We start from the raw sequence: 20,537 nt of genomic DNA on the forward strand, positions 1-20,537 counted from the left end.
GGAAAATATGAAACAATTCAAATTGAGTTTGTCAAGTTCGGAAGACATAAGAGTTTTCTCCTTATGGGTATATTTCAATATTGTCTCACAGTGTTAATTATATTTCATGTTATGTTGTTTGTAGGTTATGATGCTCCATTCATGATACCATTTGAAAATGTTCAACTCTGTGCCCAAACTTTATTATCTCTTTTCAAATGCACCACAGTTTTTCAACTTTTTCAAGTTTTGAAAATGTAGTCTTTCCCAATGATAAGTAGAGGAGAATGGGGAGGAGTTCAGTTAAGCAATTTTATTTCCAAACTGTATAGTGAAAAGCTCTCCATTACTGGAGGAAAGTGATACAAAGCCAGCAAAGCTTACACATCAGTAGTGAAGCGTCCTTCACAGTTTCACTGCAATACGCCCCTTTAGCAAATGTACTGAAGAACCAAATGTCATTTTGCACATAATAATTGTAGTAAAAAGAACCTTTTCTCACCATCTAAGTACGAAAATTATTACCATTGTAGATAGGAAGGCAATAGTCATTAAATAAATTAAAAGCATCTTTAAAGTTTTTCCATATACATATATAATATATATTTTCAAAATTGCCATCGACTGTACAAGCATTCAGTTCTCAACTAAAACATTTACAGAAACTACTGTAGAAAGCCGAAGGGAAATCTTGGTTTTTAGGAAAAGGGGATCATTTAAGCACCTGTAAACTACATTAAAATACAATTCTCAAGGGAAAAAAGATATACAGAGAAGTCAGACTTAACCAAGGTATCGTATTTAATCTCATATTTAATCTTACACATCAGGTGTGCAAAACTATTTTTTAACCCAGCCTTGATTCAACCAAATCAATATTCAGGCATTTCTTACTTGCTAGCACAGAGAAAAGTGAAAGACTAAAACTGAATAATGTAATTATATAAAAAATTTTTATAAGCCAGACTGATAATAGTATTATACACATATGATTGTCTATGAAAATAATAAATGGGCAAAAAGGGTTTTTTTTTCAGAAATGTTAAAGTAAAAAATCTTAGCTTAATGAATAAATGATCATCAGTTAATATATAGCTAGGTGAGTGTCGAAATTGATCTGGAATATTGTAGTCCTGAAATCTGGGGAGTCCAATCTTCCAGTTTAAATTCTACAACCCCAAATCCTGTAAACTGCATATTATTTACACAGGTTACAACAAAAACCTTTGAAAATACTATATCGACATCAGCAGTCCCTGAATTTGAATTCAAGAGAACAGTTACTGAAAAAAAATTCATTTTTAACTAACTGTGTGTGTGTGTCTCATATGTAGGAATGGGGGTGGGAGGGTGGTTGGAAGAGAAAGAGGCATGATTTAGGAAATGGCATTATAAATATAATTTCCCTTCTCATTAATGCCACTTTAATATCAAGACATTTATAAAAAGTTTATACAGTAACTATATAGATACTAGTACCTAACAAATTGTGAAATAATCAATTTTCCAACTATTTCATGTAAATTTTTATTAATTAAAATATTAACTCATTTATTTCAACCACTTCAAACCCTTGAAAAGTAATCTTCCTTTACTTTGGGGGACTAAACATTTTCCCATTTAAACTGTAATATTTGCTCAATACGGTAGAAAGTGATGGTTACAAGGTCACCGAGAAATAACTACTGCTCAAACTCTTTCATTATGTTGTAATTTTGTCATATCAATTGTTCTTAAAGATAAAATATTAATTAGATAATTTTTTTTTGGCCATTGTAGGATTTAATCTGTAACAAGTGGGCATCAATTTAAATGAAGAAAGGTAACAGACAGACATCACGATAGAAAAAGGCTGAGAAGTACAACTGGACATTGCTAGAGGTTTTGGTTGATACATTTCTAGAAAAAACTACATTAAGAATTTCATTTCAATCTACCAATGAAAGAAAAGTTTTCTTTATTGAAAGACACTATGACCAGGATAGGGCAGCCACACACTGCCTCACTTCTACTACATAATTTTGCTTTCAAATTTTTGACAAAATTTAGTAAAAAATAATTTCATCCCTTGTCTCATTTTGAATCTTTAACTTTATGCTACCAGAACAGAAAATGACTGGAAGAAACCATAGTAACTCAGGAACCAAGACTTAATTCATTATTTAGAACAGGTGTGTCTCATTCATGGCGTCAACACACACTCCAGAAGTGTCAAAAACTTCTTTTCATGGCACTTTTTTAATGGGTTTCCAGTAAGAGAGAAATACTACTTAAACCATGGAGGATGCCATACTCACTCATAAACACTGAAGAGTAGGATGTTTTTTCCTTTGGTTTATGAATAGCTATATTTGCAGTGTTTTTAAGCTCTATTGCTACCATCCATTCAAGGAAGATGTGTGTGACCTAGCGAGTACTGTATTGTAAACCCAAGCTTTCGGTAGCAGAAGGAACTTCCAGCTCAACTAGTCAGCCTCTTTATTTTACCAGTGAAGACACTGAAGTTAACACATGTCTTTCAGAAAGTAGATGCTCAATTAGTATTATTAAATTATGAACCACCATAGATAGCTATAGGCAGGGACAGAACAAAACCCCGTGTCTTCTGATACTTCACAGCCTCTGAAATGGCTTAGTTGACTCTATTCAGGTCAGACTGAACTGAAATAAGGATTAACCACAGACAGAATATCAGCAACAATCCATGGTCTGACAACATTTCTGTCACACACATAAATATAGTGAGGAAAAGATTTTTGAAACAATTTCTTGAAGGCAAAAGTGTAAGAGGAGATATTTATGACAAATAGAAATGGGAAAACACCAAGAAGTGTCTATATTTGACTCCCATTCTTGTTGGATAATTTTCAGTGAGTTTTGCTAAAATGTAGATTCCCCGTCTGAGCCAAAGACCTTGATCCACGTGAAAAAGTGCCTGGACCTGGATGTGGCTGAACAACGATATTGAACGTGTGATTGTGATTAGATTGGTCACTTAAAGAAATCGCCAATATTCCCTTCACTTCTGAGCCTCGGTATCTATTGATTACTTCATAGGAAGTAAAGGCATATCAAGAGAATTAAACAACTGAATTTTTAAGTTCCATTTAAAAGAACAAATGAAAGCACTCATGGAAAATAGATATGGAAGAAGAATTACGTCTGGGTTTTTGAAAATTGGGTTGCTGGTTCCCTTTCCTGGGAGGCCATGAAATGAAAACATCAGTATTTCCAAATAAATGGCTGAGCCAAGTGGTAACTCTCTGCATATGCTTTTGGATCAGTCTATTCTTTTCGGTAAAGTTCTCGTAACTGAATGGAACTTGCCAGAACATGAAATGAAACAAAACAAGAATCCTGTGCAGACTGAATTATAAAGCCATGTTAAGCAAACCTTCCTAAAGAGGGCACAGGCCCCTGGCAATGTGCTCACATCCATCTACACAGAGCACACACTCTGCACTCAGCTAGTCACACAATGACCTGTAGAGACAAACACAGGTAAACTAGTCTCCACAAATTTTAAGACAAACATCAGAGCTGATAGGATTATTTAGCACTTGATGCATTGCTCAGGAATCTAAGGCCATAAGCCTGCTTTAAGATATGAAATGATTCTATTCTCTATGAGCAGAGATCAATGATAAGCTATTGGGTTTTTCCAATCTATTTTCAAAGCCCATTACAAAAATAAATCAGTTTGTTCTCTAATAGTTCTAAAAACAGTTTGATCACTTGTCTTGCTTAATTTTTTTTTTAAAGAAAGAGATGTCCATATTTTCTAAAATCTTGCTTTGAATTACATTCAGAAACAGATACAGTCCAGTTCTCCCTGGTGGAAATCATCAGTCTATTTACTCATTCTCTTTTGACCATTAAAAAATCTTTTGAAATGAAAGGCATTGGCAGTGCAAAAAAAAAAAAGCCCATAAAAATAAACTAATGATTGAATTAAGCATTCAGATGAGTTCTTTGCTGGGTTATCTGCAAGCGCAAGACTCTACCGTCATGTTTGGATATACCTTAAGTACCACATTCTTATTTTCATCAAAGAATAAGATGCTGAGCGAGGACATCTTTTCTGGCACACAGCAAGGCTCAGGAATCCCAGGAACGACGCCAACAGCTCTCACTATACTCTGGATGGTAGCATGATTTGATGGCTTCAAAGACTGGAAAAGAAAAGAGAGAACACCAATTAGGTGGAACTGCTTTTCCACTCTCCAGCCCTCATCGCTAAAATGTATATATTATGAATCCGTTTCAACAGCTTACTAAAGCCCTGGCATCGTTACACATTCAACCCAACCTCCAATATCACCATCACCAAAACGGTGATTTGTCATTTACTAAGTGCCGGCTCAGTGCCAGGCATGTTCTGTGTAATATTTCTAATCCTTACAACAAAACAGCCATCTCATACATTTTACAGGTAGAGACATAGACTCAGAAAGCTTAAACGACATGTCTAAAGTCATGTAGACATGTAGAGTGAGGATTTTAATCCAGTTTTTAAAGCAAGAATTGTTTAATTAAAAATGAGTTACTCCCCAGAGAATTAATACACCCTAGGTTGTTCTGTATAACAGGTTTGCAACGGAAACAATTTGATCTTGATCCTATGCTAATCATAAAGAACCCTTAACAAGAACCTATTTAACATAGATATTTTTGCCACTGCTATAGTGAAATTTATACTTTGTTTTGCAAATTTATATACAAATACATATACAAAATACATATACAAAATACAAATACATTTTGCAAATGTATAAACAAATTTATACTTTGTTTAATGATTACCACCAGGATGAATTGATGGTGATTACACAATTGGCCACTGGGGGTCACTGTTGCTCAATGGGTTCAGACTTAAAGGTTGTAGCGTCTTCTAAGTCTGGGGCATATCCTCAGGGAATAATCTAGAGGGCCTGAGGTTATCCCATGGCTGTCAGAAGTTTGACCAAAGAAACCTGGGTAAAAGCTGTTCCCCAGAAATGCCAAATGGGATCATTAACGTCCACGGGAGACGTGTGGTTTTATCTAGAGAGTATCATCCAGCTCTGCTAAGCATTGAAGACTGGTCACTCTTCCAAGCCCAGAATGCTTAGGTATTGCCAGAGTGGTAAGAACTTCTTCATGAGCGGTGCCACAATTTTCAACATTAGTTCTCCCCAATGTCTCTTTTAAGCAGATGAAACCAGTTTTGTTTCAAACAAATTTAAAAACAGGAATTTGGTAACTTGCCAGGGATCATGTGTCAATTCAGGTGTGGGATTTAGGCCAAAACTCTGGTTTTCTAATGTCAAGATTTTGAGCCATGTTTCAGAGGCACCTCTGCCCCCAGTGAATTAATTGGTATTCTAATTTCACACACCTAAAACTCCCAGTATGGGAAACCGCAACAAGTTAAAAGGTTAAGAGTATATACAAGCCAAGGAAGAAGCAAATAATACAGAAAGCTGGCACAGTGTAAAAAAAAATAGGATTGGGGGGAGGGGGGCAGAAAAAGGGCAAATCTGATTTGTCTCATCTCATCTTTCAATCTTAGTGAAAAAAATTTTCCATACATTAGACTTCAACATTATTGCTAACAGGCATAAATTATTTTAAAATTAGTCTGATGATGGCCAGCTGCCTTATTTACTCTTTCTTCCTAGAGGTTTTAAGTGTATGTTAAGAAGAGTAGTTAACTTACAATTAAGTAGCATTGCAAAGAAAGGTGTTCTCTCTCCTTAAGGATAAGAAGTCTATGTTGCTCTATTTTGCATATCATGTGCCCTGTGGCCACAATACTATCTGTGTAACTGACAAACTGCAATCCATATTGTACAACAGGGCTCAATGGCCACTGTTTGCTATTTCATTAGTATTGGTGATTTCTAAAGAAAACTTTTGCAGCTACACTTTTCTCTATTAATTTATTTTTAAGATTCAATCATCCAAACAGCATATGATAATGCCCCAAAGGATTTTTTAAAAACCATAGATTTTATGACGATATTCTGTTATTGTTAATGTTTTACTGACTCCTATACTATTTAATTTTCATATAAAGTAGATCTATTTAAGTAGACGAGGACTTGATCCATAAATCCTGCTGTGCATGGCTGGTCCTCAGTGCCTGAAGCAGAGCAGGTTTTCTAGGCACTGAATTAATACTTGCCAAATGGATGAAATACTTATAAATAATAACATACCCTCCACTGTACCTATTTCTGTGGAAATAATTCCCATCAACAAAAATGAAAGGTTCTGAGCAAATGACCTGGCGCAGATATGGAAAATATTCATGGGTGTTCCCTAGGAAAATTCCTGTCATTTTTTTTTTTTTTTTTTTTTTAAGCTCTAACTCACAAATGATAGATTCAGGAACTATGAGCTGTCTCTGGTGGGCTCACTGGAATCCAGGTGCAAGCCCTTGATTCCCTGCTGGTGTGTCTTATCAGCAACCTCTCAGTTTTAGAGGGAGTTGTCCCCTTTTTTCTCACTGTGAAGTTCTCTGATCAAGCTGCCGTGACCAGGAATAATTATATCATGCACAAAAGATCCATGCGGTCATTTGCTAGTGTGGAGCATTTGCCAGTTTATCATTTTTGTTTGTTTTTGAGCTCCGATTACATTTCTCAGGACCCTCTTTACGTAGCTTAAGAAACCTAGTGATGGCAAATGCAAACCTGTGTTGTTTTTCTCCCCAGTCTCCCTTTTTATTGAAGGTGAAACATGACATTGACATCTGTTTAGGTCATTGTTTTTTTTTTTTTTTTTTTTTTGCTTAGGTAACTCAGTACATCAAGATTTAGGATTTTTAGAGTTCATCTTCATGATCAGAGATTGGAACTGGAAACCTCAGGAAATTAATTGAGGGCACATCATTTTGACCTCATCCATGTGAATTTCTTCTTTATATAGGATGCTTGGTTCAAGTGTTTAGCTTCCTTGCTCCCTAATTCTGTGTCTTTGCTATTCCCAGCCTTAGCACCATTCCATGAAAAAAGTCCTTCACTCCTCCAATCCTTGCTGGTTCCCTTGGACCTCTGTCAGCAACAATGGCTCAATCATTTTCATCTGAAATCTCTGTTTTCCATCTCTTTTATGGTGGTGAGGGGAGGCAAAAGCATACGGCTTGGCTAAAGCTACATGGGTATTTCTCATCTCGTGGCAGAACGCCAGGGGTCTCTCTCCCTGGGAGGACAGATTGGCTGTAGGGGCTAGAAATCAGAAAAATTCAAGCTGCCGTGTCTGTGAATGAAATCTGCAGTGGTCAGGCCCGCACCTGCCAAGCTGTGGATGATGTCCTCGAGTTGAATTTGATTACAAATGCGTTAGCAGGGGAGAGTATGTCATCAGCTCCAAGCCTTCATTCCTGACTCAGGCCATGGGGTTTTGCTCCACACTCTTCCAGCCCACATGGGTGTGATAGCCCAGAAACTATCTAATTGGAATCAGTGAAAGGGCAAAGCCTGGAATTTGGGAAAGGCAGAACACAGCTGTTCTGAATTACAGACAGGTTGTCAACTTTTGCAGACAAAGAACCCGCTCTAGAGAGCAGGCTCTCACTCAGGAGGCCAGAAGGAAGGAGGGCCAGCAGAGGAGTCTGGCCTGGGAGAAATTTTCTCTGGGGCAAAATGTATATCTACAGTCTGAAAGTTCTTTGGCACCTCACTTATTCCACATGTGTTTGTACTGATCTGGTCAGAGACCTTGTTTTCCTCTGTTGCTCAGACTATATTTTTATTTAAATAGTTTACTCTGCTTACCATGCTGGACACTGCTGATAACAGCAACACTGATTAGGTACCCCTGATGTCACAGCTTCACACTGCTTCACGCTTCCCATCCTTTAGGTGACTGTACCATTTGAAAGACACAAAGCCTGGAACACTTACAGGGAATCACTAAAAAGCTTGAAAAGCAGATCCACACAACGTGATGAGAGACTGAGAACTGCACATCACAGCCAAACTTCTACTCTCAACTTGGCAGAAGGACATCTCCAACTCAGAGAGAAAACACCCTTATCCCTGTTAACTCTCCCTGCAGTTCTGATGCCATCTCAAGTTTTGACAACTATTATCATGAGTTCAGTGCTGCAACCAATGCCCTCCTGATTCTATTACCCTCCAAAGAGGTTATGGACTGTTGGACTGAACGGAGAATCCAGTTTGAAGCTTTGTGATGTTTAAAAAGGGGTAAGAAACATGTACAAAACTTTTTCTTGTCTTACGTCTTTTATTCTTTTGATCCCTTTTCCTAAGTGCTTTTCCTTCAGTCCCCTACATTTGATTTTCTATTCTCCTCAGTCCATTGGCCGTTAATACAACAATAATAATAAACAATGGCCACGAATAATTATGTCAATGGCAAAAGTTTGTTGAGTGCCTACTAAGCACAAGGTGCTCTATGATCTCATTTTCCCACTGTTTTCATTATGTAGATACTACGATATTTTTATTTACTGTGGTACCTCTTTCAAAGATGAGAAACCTAACATAAAAAGAAAGTTTGAGTAACTCCCCCCCAGCCAAAAAAAACCACAAAAAAACACAAAGCTGTTAAGAGGTGGAACCAAGTTTTAAGGCAAAAGGATTTGACGACTCAAAGTACGATGTGTGCACCAGTAGTATCAGCAACATCTAGGGGCTTGTGAGATATGCAGAATATTAGGCTCGACCCTCAGAACCACTGGATCAGAACCTACAGATTAACAAGATCCTGAGGCAAATTGCAGGCATCTTAAGGTTAAGAAACCCAGCTATGGTCGAGCATGCACATGTAATCATTCTGTTGCACTACCACTACCTTAAACTTATCTCTTCTATTCTTAACTTAACCCTCATAAGTTTTTGAATTATTATTCTTTAGATCACTGAGAGCCACGATGAAGATCTACGGAAGCAAGGTTTTTGAACAGGAAAAGCAAGAGGAGCCGACAGGAAATGGGAGAGGCAAACTGGGGTAATGTGGAGACCAGGCCGGGTAAGCCAACTGACTAAGTATCTCCCCATTATCATGGCTCCCTGGGTCCTAAAATCTGGAGTCAAGAAGAAAGAGGGAAACTCCTTCCCCAGGCTACCTAGAAGAAACCACAGTTTATGAAAGTGAGAGGGATTATTTGGAAGACTCAGAGACCCACTTAAAATCAGTCATCCCAGGTTTAGAGACAGTTTGAATCCATTTCTGCCTCTCAATGCCACAAAGCAAGCCACACTGTAAAATAAAGATTCATCACTGCCTGTTATATTTGGCATCCTTGTTGTGTGTTTTAAATGCTATCGCAGTTTGACCAAGTTTCGTTTGATCAGTAAAATGTCCTTTATAAATATTTAGACAAGATAAGGCAGTTTATGTCATTATAAATGTATATAATGCTTACTTTGTGTTTGTGTTGACAAAACATGGAATTCACAAGGTCTAGAAAATGTAGAAAGCTCATCCTCCTGAGACATTGTAATAGGAAAATGGGATTTCGGTCAAGGTCCTGGCCCTGAGGCTGACCTGGTCTTGTTCAGTCGGCCCTTTGCTTTATGGGTGTGTTGCCCTTAGCATCCCAATGATCACAGGCCTGTAACATGAACAAGCTGCTTTAAAGATCTGTAAGCAGAAGTTGGTCACTTTTTCAGGCAAAGGGTTTTTTTCCTCCATCAACATACAATAGCAGAAGTTGATTCACTTCAAGTTTTGCAACAAACAAACAAAAACAAAACAAAAAAACACTCTTATTCTTCCTCTGAATTCTATTTCTAGGAACACTTTTCATTGTATAATCCAAATTGTTACAAGCTAAGAATGAAAGTGCAGCAATAAGCTTAATGGAAGGCAAAGGGGTACAAATATGTTTTATTAACTCTAAATTCAAAGAGAACAGTCACTTGGACTTGCTGTGCAAGATGGAGGTGGGGTTGGGAAGGCTTCTGAGAATATATCTGTCAGGATTCTGAGTACTGATAGGATGAAGTTCAGTCCATTGATTTTGGAAGAGGCACGGGTAAGCTCTGACTGGTTGAAACAGGTCTTAGAAGTCTACAGAGTCATTGTTCCCTATTCTGACTCCTGTTCTGATATTTATCAGAGAAGCAAATGATATAAGCATCTGGTGGATTTCATGAGGTAAGTTTTCCTAGCCCAACCCTGGTCCTAAGCCCCATGATGACAATTCATTGCACAAGAGACTATCAAAAAATGTTCTGCATCAGGGCATCAGTCCAATTAGTCCTTCCTTTTGCTCTCATGACATTCACTCATTCCCTGAATACCCCCTCAAAGATCAGCCTTCTACCATTTGGGGCTTGCTTGTTGTGGACCGGCACAGATTCACATGTGACCAGGTAGCTGAATATGCACTGTGTTTGGAAACAATGCAAAAAACATGTTTTACACATACATTTTTTTCTCATATCTTTCTTCATACCAATATTGACTTCATATTACTTTAACAACCATTAAAGAAAAACCAAGCATAACCATGTTACCTATTACACTTTAGAATGCAAGAATAAAGGTCCAGATGGATTTTGTAAATGGAAACACACACTCAACATGTGCCTTTCTACTCTGTGGAAATAGGAAGGACAGGACAAAGAACAATGGCTACCTTTGGCATGGGGAACTGGCATGCTCCGGAGCAATAATAGGCATCAAAGGACTTGGGGGAGATAATCCATTCACTCCAGCCAATATCTGCAAAGTCCACTTTAAGGTACCGCCTGGCACAATTGCGAGGTTCAATCCATTGCTTTCTTCTTGCCTTCTTCAGGGTCTGTTCATCAAACTGGAGCGTCTGGCTCTTCTGGTGAGGTCCCTTTCTCTGTTTCTTTTTGTTCTTACTCTTTTCAGGGGGCTGAGTCTGAAGAGTCTTGTAAGGTTTTCTCTCCTCCCATACCCCATCCTCCTTATACTGATATTCTGCCCCAGGAAGCTCATTGTTCTGCAGAGGCAGCAGGACCCCAGCAGAGCGCTTCTTCCTCCGTTCAGTAGAAAGGGCAGCCCTGATATGGCTATCCAGTTTGGGCACAGCTCCAGTGGGGAAATTCCGGTGTCCTTGCAAGCTTGATACCACACTCTCGGGCTCAGAAATCGCAATATCATTGGCATACACCAAGATATAAGGCTCAGGAAAGGGTGTTATCTTCTTTGGCAGCTGGTGGCCTTTGGAAGTAATGTTAAATCCTATGAGGGACTCCTCATTCTCCTTGGCTTTCCTCAAAAGTTGAGTGATGTCTTTAGACAGCCAGGAAACAAAATCTCGATGAAGTTTCGCTCCATCTACTGAAAGATGACCCAGGAGTTGACTTTGGTTTCCGGTGGATTTGAGGATCCACGTAGAGAGCTCAATGTGAATGTGTTTCCTTTGGGAATGATGTGAGCATCCTTGGGACACAGGACAACTCAGGCTGATATTTATTAGCTCTCCAATATAGAAATACAGTGTGGCAGATAAAATGTTTTCAGACTTGGTTAGAGAAGTCAGGTTAAAAATATGCAGTTTCTCATTTTCAAGCATTCCTAGGAAGAAAAAAAAAAAAGAAAGAAAGTAAACAGGAGTAAACGTGACCCCTACCTCACATCATATACAAAAATTAACTCAAAATGAATGAATGACCTAAATATAAGCACTAAAATCATAAAATTCTTAGAGGAAAACATAGGGGTAAAATCTTCATGGCTTTGGATTTGACAGTGGATTTTTATATATGACACCCAAAGTGCAAGTAAGAAAAGAAAATAACATATAAATCAAAAAAGTAGATAAATCCATAAAATAGATAAACTGGACTTCATCAAAACTTAAAATTATGTGCATCAAAAGACATTATCGGGCTTCCCTGGTGGCACAGTTGAGAGTCCGCCTGCCGATGCAGGGGACACGGGTTCGTGCCCCGGTCCGGGAGGATCCAACAGGCCATGGCGCGGCTGGGCCCGTGAGCCATGGCCGCTAAGCCTGCGCGTCTGGAGCCTGTGCTCCACAACGGGAGAGGCCACAGCAGTGAGAGGCCCGCATACCACAAAAAAAAAGAAAAAAAAAAAGACATTATCAAGAAAGTCTGTACAACCTACAGAATGGAGAAAATATTTTCAAATCATATATATGATAAAATCTAGGACCCAGAATATAAAAATAGCCCTTACAACTCAAAACAAAAAGACAAACAAACCAATAAAAAATGAGCAAAGGAATCAAATAGACATTTCTCCAAAGAAGATATACAAATAGCCAACAAGCACATGAAGAGATACTCAACATCATTAGTCATCAGAAAAATGTAAATCAAAACCAAAATGAGGTACCATTTGACATATACTAGACTGGCTATAATAAGAAAAACAAGATAACAAGTGTTAGTGAGGATGTGGAGAAATTGGAACACTTTTACATTGCTGGCTATAATGTAAAATAGTTCAGCTGCTGTGGAAAACAGTTTGACAATTCCTCAAAGTTAAACATAGAAATATCACATGACCCTGCAATTCTACCCCAGGTATAAACCCAAAAGAATTGAAAACAGGTGTTCAAACAAGTACACGTACATGCACGTTTATAGCAGCACTACTCTTCACAATAGCCAAAAGGTAGAAACAACTCAATGTCCATCAGTGGGTAAATGGATAAATAAATGTTGTATAGTCATATAATGGAACATTATTCAGCCATAAAAAGGAATGAGGGACTGATAATACTACAATGTGGATGAACCTTGAGAACATTGTGCTAAACGAAAGAAGTCAGACACAAAATGTCCCATGTTGTACGATTCCATTTACGTGAAATATCCAGAACAGGTAAATCGGTAGAGACAGAATGCAGACCAGTGTTTGCCAGGGGCTGAATGTGGAGAAATTGCTTGATGGGTAGGGGGTTTTACTTTGGGATTATAGAAATATTTTGGAACTAGATAAACCTGGTGGTTGCATAACACTGTGAAGGTACCAAATGCCCCTGAGTTGTTCACTTAAAAATAGCTATACTTGGGCTTCCCTGGTGGCGCAGTGGTTGGGCGTCTGCCTGCCGATGCAGGGGACACGGGTTCGTGCCCCGGTCCGGGAGGATCCCACATGCTGCGGAGCGGCTGGGCCCGTGAGCCGTGGCCGCTGAGCCTGCGCGTCCGGAGCCTGTGCTCCGCAGCGGGAGAGGCCACAGCAGTGAGAGGCCCGCGTACCGCCAAAAAAAAAAAAAAAAAAGCTATACTTAAATGATGTAATTTTCACCACAATTAAACAAAAGGAGTAATTTTATCAACTGGATGAAGATTAAGGCAAGGGTCAGCCATTTTTACTAATTTTCTCTTTCCTTTACTGAAACACACTTGTAAACATAGTGGTATGAGAGCTGGGAGTTCTGGCTTTTAATTATGAGACTGCCAAGAACTATTCCTAGAATTTTGGCACAGTGTCATGATAGCATCTTATCTGAAGCAGCGTCTAGCCTACTGGTTACAAGCATTGGTGGAAGGAAATTCACTTTGATTCAAATCCTGGCTCAGCCACTTATTAACTATGTAACTATGTAACTCAGCCACTTATTAACTACGTAACTAGTGCTCTCATTCATTAAATGGAATAATACTCCTGTCATCAGAATTAAATGAGATGTGTGTAAATCAGTTCATAAAGGGTCCAGTAAGTGTTTCTTAAGTATAAATTATTATTGTTGTTCGTACTGGTGTTAACCATAATACAGGGATTACCCCTTCTTCTATCTTCCTCACAAAGTTAAGGGTGCAGGATGAGGGCGGGTAAGCAAGACCATATAGCTCCATCTTCAGATAACATCTGAAAAATGAGTCACACAGTCAAGCGTGTCATGAAGAATTAGTGCTGTTGCGGAGCTTGTCTAAAGTTTATGCAATTACATGAATATAAGAGTTGAATTGCTTCTGTAGAGTGCGACAGAATTATCGAAACTGGGCAATTTGTATTCCAAGTCTTCAGATGCAGAAATGAGAGAGAGTAACAGAATGGGCAATTGATTAGTAAGGGCAGAAATTGGTTCCTGTTCTTGAGATCATCTAATGACCTAATGGTAAGGCTGAGCTTAGGCTCAAGAATCCTCTGTCCTGGGATCAGTCACCAGAGCCTGGGCCCTCCTCCATACACTTGTTTCATATACATATTTATTTCAGAAACATACACGCAATCGTGAAATTATGCTCTTGATCAAAAACATATTTTAGTAAAAACAAAACATTTTTATAAAGATCTGGAAACTTAAAATGAGTTCATTGAGTCCCCATTTATAAGGGAAGTGCAGTGGGAAACATATTTTACTCATTTCTAACATTGTGTGAGGGAAAAGGAGTAAACTGCCATTTGTGAATGTTTGTGTAATCCATGACACCAGGATAATATTTTACAGACCTTTATAACAAAGCCATGGCATCAGGCTTGTTCAGACTCTAGCTTTAATTCATACTTTTAATTCATACATTCAAAGAGCGTGTACTTTTACCCAGATGGAAGTTTTAAATGGAAGGAAAGAGAAGTCACTCTGTTCTAAGTATGTGGCAATCAGATGGTTGCCAAAGGAACACACTGGCAGGGAAGAAATGAACTCCGAGGGATGTGGGTGATGGTGTCTTATTGGGGAAACCAATCCTACTCCTTTTGCCTACATTTTGCTTCAAAATATTTCCTTCTTTCACACATGTTTCCAGACACCTTGTGCTCTGCTGTTAACCAGCCTTCACCTTGTGTCTAATCTTCAGTATCGTCTCATAAATGTCACAGAACTCGCCATACTGCCTCTTCTGATGGCTTTAATTTTAATTCAGTGCCTTCGTTTGAAGTCAAAGCCCTATGGCCCTGCCTCAGCTCCACCACACCCAATAGCTGTACTCAGGCAAATTACCTAAACTCTTCAAGTCTCAGTTTGCTCACCTGTAAAATGAACCCAATAGTATCAATGGCAGAGTTGTGAGAATTAATTGAAAGAATGCAGGTAATGCACATAGCCCTTAGGAAAAACTCAATGAATGTTAGCTAACTAGACCTGCAACGTCCACTATGATAGCAACTAGTCACTTAAGTTTGAATTGAGATGTGCCGTAAGTGTAAAATACACACTGTATTTTGAAGCCTTAGTATAAAATATCACATTAATATATTTTATATTGATTACGTGTTGAAATCATAATATTTGGATACACTGGGTTAAATGTTGTGATACTGTGATTTATAATAAGAAATACATATTTGGTCTTCGTCTCCGTTTCTGGTCTAGAACTCCGAAAACTCTAGGAATTTCCTAAGTGATGAGAGCCGTGAGGTGTCCTTTGTTATGTTAATGAGGTGACTTTTGGAGGTCACCTAAGAATGGGGTCTGGCTGCCTGGGAACCAACCCTGTGATTGGGGATTTGCACTTTCAGCTCTAATCCCCACCTCTGGGGTGGGGAGAGGGGCTGAGGGTTGAATTAATCACCAATGGCCAATGATTTAATCAGCCATGCCTACATAAGGAAGCTGTAACAGGGAAGAGCCAAATGTGACTACATACTGGATCTGTTTCTTTTACTTTAACCTTTGCTTTCCGCTGCTTTTGTTCACCAAAAGGATACTGTCTATACATAATGGCCTGCCTCAGGGAACCCTGCCCCTCTGCCTGAATGTTAAACCAAAGTGCCTTTGTTCAGGGAAGCATCCGGACCCTGTCCACGTGAGGATGGCTGCAAGAAAGAAGAAATTACCACACCCCTTCCCCCGAGGCTGGCCATTCCAGGGGATATTTCCAAAACTTATGGCCTTTTTACTTTACTTCCTTATCTCCTCCCCCTCTCTGTGCTATAAAAGAAACGGGCATCCAAACCCTGATAAGATAGTTTTTCAGAGACACTAGTCTGCCATTTTCTTGGCTTTCCAATCCAATATTTTGTCCTGTCCTGTGGTGAGCAGAGCGAACTTGGACTTGGTAACAAAGCCTCCATAAAAATTTTAAAAAACAAGGTTTGGAGAGCTTCTGGGTTGGTGAACAAAATGGAGATTGGGGAGAGTGGAGCGCCTAGAGAGGGCATGGAATCTCCAAGCCCTTTCCCCTACCTTGCCCTCTGCATCTCTTTTATCTGGCTGTTCCTGAGTTATATCTTTTTATACTAAACTGGTAATCTAGTGAGTAAATGCGTTTCCTGAGTTCTGTGAGCCACTCTAGCAAATTAACCAAACCCAAGGAGGAGGTTGTGGGAAACTCCAATCTGTAGCTAGTTTGGTCAGAAGCACAGGAAACAACCTGGGTTTGGGACTGGCATCTGAAGTGGAGGACAGTCTTGTGGGACTGCGCCCTTTACCTAGGGAATTTGATGCTGTCTTCGGGTAGATGGTGGCAGAATTCAGTTGAATTCTCAGACCCCTTGCTGGTGTTCAAGAATTGCTTGTTGGTGTGGGTGCAGAACATTTAAAATGTAATATATTATTGAAATTAATTTCTCCTTTCACTTCTCATGTTTTTTAATGTGGCTACTAAAATTTTTAAATTACATATGTGGCTCACATCTGTGGTTCAAAGTAAATTTCTCTTGGACAGTGGAATGACCACCATTTTTGTGGTCATATAGTCCAAAAGGAAAGAAAAAAGGCATTGTTTTACAAAGGCGGTGAAGAATTAGGAATTTGCTAAACATGAATATGCAAACCAAAACATAAGTTGAGCAAAAGATTATTTTCTTGGAATGCAACACACCTTCCTTTATTAAGGACATTATATTAAGATAATTTTGGTGAATACTTTTAAATTTTCCCTCCAGCTGAAGCTAATCAGTTCAATCTGTAATCAAAAGTCTAAGACCAACAAACTGCTCTAAAATAGAGTTAAATGGGCAGTTGAGCAACAGTGCTTTATGGCAAAGCAATTATACACATAGCTTCAATTGTGTTATTTGTGTATTACACATATACAACCACTACAACCAACAAAGAACAGGAACTAAAGCAAAACAAATGTTTTACTTTAACAAATATGAATTGAACACCTATTAGGTGCTGGACCCTTGGCTGGGTCCGCTGCCCAGTGGCCACTGCTGTCCACACCAGGACAAGGGGAAAAGATCAATATGCAGGTAGCTACGCCGTGATGATGCTACTTTCCGTCAAAGGTGTTAACTATGCTTTTGGAGCACAAAGGAGGGAGCAATGAACTTTCCCCGTGTATGGGGAAGAGGGACATATGGGGAAGATGCAACCTTTAACCAGACTTTTAAGAATGAGGAAAGAAAGGCAAATATCATATGATATCGCTTACATTTGGAATCTAAAAAAAAAAAAAAAAAAAACTGATACAAATGCGCTTATATACAAAATAGCAATGGACCCACAGACATAGAAAACAAACTTATGGTTACCAAAGGGGAAGGTGGGGAGGGATAAATTAGGAGGTTGGGATTAACAGATACACACTACTATATATAAAATAGATAACAAACAAGGAGCTACTGCACAGGGAACTACACTCAATATTTTGCAATAACCTATAAGGTAAAAGAATCTGAAAAAGAATATATATATGTGTATAACTGAATCACTTTGCTGTATACCTGAGACTAACATGGCATTGTAAATCAACTATACTTCAATTAAAAAAAAATGAGAGGAAAAGGGAGTGTTGGGGAGGAGATAAAAGCAGCACATTCTAGTCACAAGCAGTGTTGGACATCTGGAAGATTTTGCATAAGCAATATTTCCAATGTTTAATGGGAACTTATAAAAATATCCCAGATTAACGTAGTTATTCGAAGTCCTTACAGACACCTAAACTGCCGAAATTCAGAAAAGGAATGGCCAATTCACATTTAGCTCCTAACTAAAGGTGTTGTATGATACCTAGCACTCGATGCCTTTGCTATTTCCACCCAGATGAGGAGATGCATTACCTCTGCCTGTCCTAGATCTCCCTCCTCCCCATGTCTTTTAAAACAGTGAGCTAGAAGTCTCAACAATTCCACAAAACATTCCTTGAACCCATACTTTATTTTTGCCTTCCCTGACTTTAAGCATTTCATTTCCGTGCAAGTCAATGCTCTTTTCTCTAAAACAAGTCAACAAGTACTTAGTCTTTATAAATGGACAAAAAGAGTAGTGAGAGAGCTGCATGGAGTTGAGTAGATGAGTGCAGTAGAGTATATAAGATAAGATAAATACCTCCCTGCAAGTTGAAATATGTGGTAATAATATCTATTCAATTACTCTCATGCTTTTTTAGATTTTATATTAATTTATCTTTTCAAAAAAGTATCTTCTCGTATACTTAACAACAGGAGTTTTGCAGTAGCCTTCTCTCTCTTCCCCATGAGTAGCAGACTTATCTGTGAAGAAGATATCTATGTTGAAATATCAGTGAATGGAAAATACTTTCGTGTTCACTTTTTCTATTCTTCTGAAATATTCCGATACTTACCTATTTGGAATCGATGAATCCGGAAATGGAGGTATACTTTCTGGTTAATAAGAACAAACATATAATAATAATATTAAAAAGCAATGGCAGATGTTATCAGGTTACAAAACAATAGTTTATGTATTTTTAGGCTGTTGGTAGTCTTCAGGTATTAGAGAACGTAACTGTGCCATGCCAATCCAATTCTATCTAGAGTTGCATGCTTAATTCTGGGTGCTCTTATTTTAACTAGCTTATTGATATAAAAGAGAGCAACTAGGAAAGTAACCAAGATGTTGGTCTTAAAGTTATTTCTTACAAATTTGAGTTAAATAGAGAATACCTGCTCTGGAAGAAGAAAAAAAAAAGGTTAATCGGTGACGTGAGAATTGTTTGCAAATATTTGAGGGGCTGCAGAGAGATCAGGGTTTTTCTTGTCAGTGTCAAAGATGAGAATTAAGTCTAAACGTGATAGCTGAATGGAACCAGAATCAAGGTCAACGTAATGACTTTCTAAGTGTCTAGCCTGAGGGTGAGACCCCTGTGGGACCAGGCAGACAGAAGAGAGATGGTCATAATTCAAGACTATTACAGGAGGATCTCTTTACGGTAGGGAAGGTGTAAAAAGTGAACTAGATAACCTCTCAGATCCCTTGCAAGGAACTACCATAGGCTATATTTCCAGCTCTTCCTAAGGAAATGTTTTTGATGCCAAAATATAACTACCAATAGGTGGTGCTGTTTTCTTACTGTTTGCTGGCACTAGCACAAGCTTGGATTTTTCCTTGCTGAGAATACGTCTACTGTGGTCTAGTTAGGATGTGCCATTGGCATGATAATCTTATTCTGAATTTTCTAGAGTCATAATACCTGTGAATTGGAAAGGGGTTTAGAAGTCAGGTGAGTTTCAGAGCAAGCCATACTTTCCTTTGCACATCTGTTAGGACTTTGCCGCTGCTGCCATTTCTCCCTGAAATGCTTTTACCCAACGTAGTTCTCCTTGATTATTATCCAGATTCTATTTTTAAGGCAAAGCAGAGGCAAGCTTGTCACGACAACCCACTCTTTCGGTTCAGACCCCTCCTCTATTACTATTTTCATTATATTGTTATTCCTTCCTAAGACCATAAATTCCGTAAAGACAAGGCTCTGTAGTAATTACATCAGACTCTTCAGTCCCGAGCGTGGGGCTTAACTCTTAAGCGGTGCTCAATAAATGCTTCTTTTGTGAATAAACAGATTTAGTCCAACCTATTCATTGTAGAAATGTAAAAATGAAGGCCCATAAAGGCAGCCAGCTGGTGAGCATTGATTTTGGAGAGGAACCCAGGTCTTGTACTACCTATATGGACTTTTTTAGGAGTTTGGTTATTAGATAAAGGTACAAGATCTATTTCTGTTTTCATCTGAAAAGAAAGCACCTGCACCTCATGAAACCAAGGGCTCAGTAAGGAAACTGTGACTTGGGACCAGCTGTACTATTGCGACAGTTCAATTCCTCTCAGGGAGCAGCTGAGGCAGTGCCCAGGGAGTGGTGAGTGGAAGGTCACCTTCGTGCTGGCCCACACAGAACGTTTTCAAAGGGAAATAGAATATACAATGGAAAGCTTTCTATGTAAAGTCTGATTTTAAAACAAATAGACTAAATGAAATCTTGATGATTTGTTAAATCCCCAGGAAGCAGGGAAAACATTTTAGTCATACAGAAAATATGTAACTAAGAACAACTCTTTTTTTTCCACCTCTTTCTCCAAACAAAGCACAGCTGCTAGAAATGCAGGGGTGCCTAGGACAGGACCATATACGCCCATGGTCACTGGCTGAATATTTGCTGTAGATTATGGAGTCAAGGCTGCAGTTCCTCTATGCCACCTTCGGTTTCTGGGCAAAGGTGAGATGGAGAGATTCTAAATAGAACACAAAGTCAGAATGTGGTTTTTCTTGCAGTGTTCCAGTCAAATAACTGACTTTTATGGGATCTCAAAACAACCGTTCTCTATGTCCAAAGTAAAACATGGCCAAAGATGGTATAATGTATGTTTTTCTAGAACAGCAAAATGTTCACTAATCAGTTTATCTGCTCTTAGCCTCCACCCGAGGGCATTCCTAGACTGTGAGCTCTCGGAGGGTAGACCCATGTCTGGATAAAGTTTTGAACTCCTAGTTCTTTGCACAGTCTGGAGCATTGATATCCTGAAAAAT

The 20,537-nt window shown here is 38.8% G+C and overlaps 1 protein-coding gene across 1 annotated transcript in view; it reads right to left on the reverse strand.

Annotated features, from left to right (window-relative positions):
• Positions 1-282: 282 nt before the first annotated feature.
• The window catches only part of BMP3 (bone morphogenetic protein 3), a 28,563-nt gene continuing 8,308 nt past the window's right edge, over positions 283-20,537 (reverse strand). Inside the window, exons 2-3 of the mRNA XM_004280158.3 lie at positions 10,574-11,484; positions 283-4,151 (exon numbers count right to left, since the gene is read on the reverse strand). Coding sequence (XP_004280206.1) covers positions 3,960-4,151; positions 10,574-11,484 — 1,103 coding nt within the window. The 3' untranslated portion in view covers positions 283-3,959. The remainder of the gene's footprint in view (positions 4,152-10,573; positions 11,485-20,537) is intronic.

Source organism: Orcinus orca, chromosome 4, assembly GCF_937001465.1.
Source record: "Orcinus orca chromosome 4, mOrcOrc1.1, whole genome shotgun sequence".
NCBI classification, from domain to species: domain Eukaryota; kingdom Metazoa; phylum Chordata; class Mammalia; order Artiodactyla; family Delphinidae; genus Orcinus; species Orcinus orca.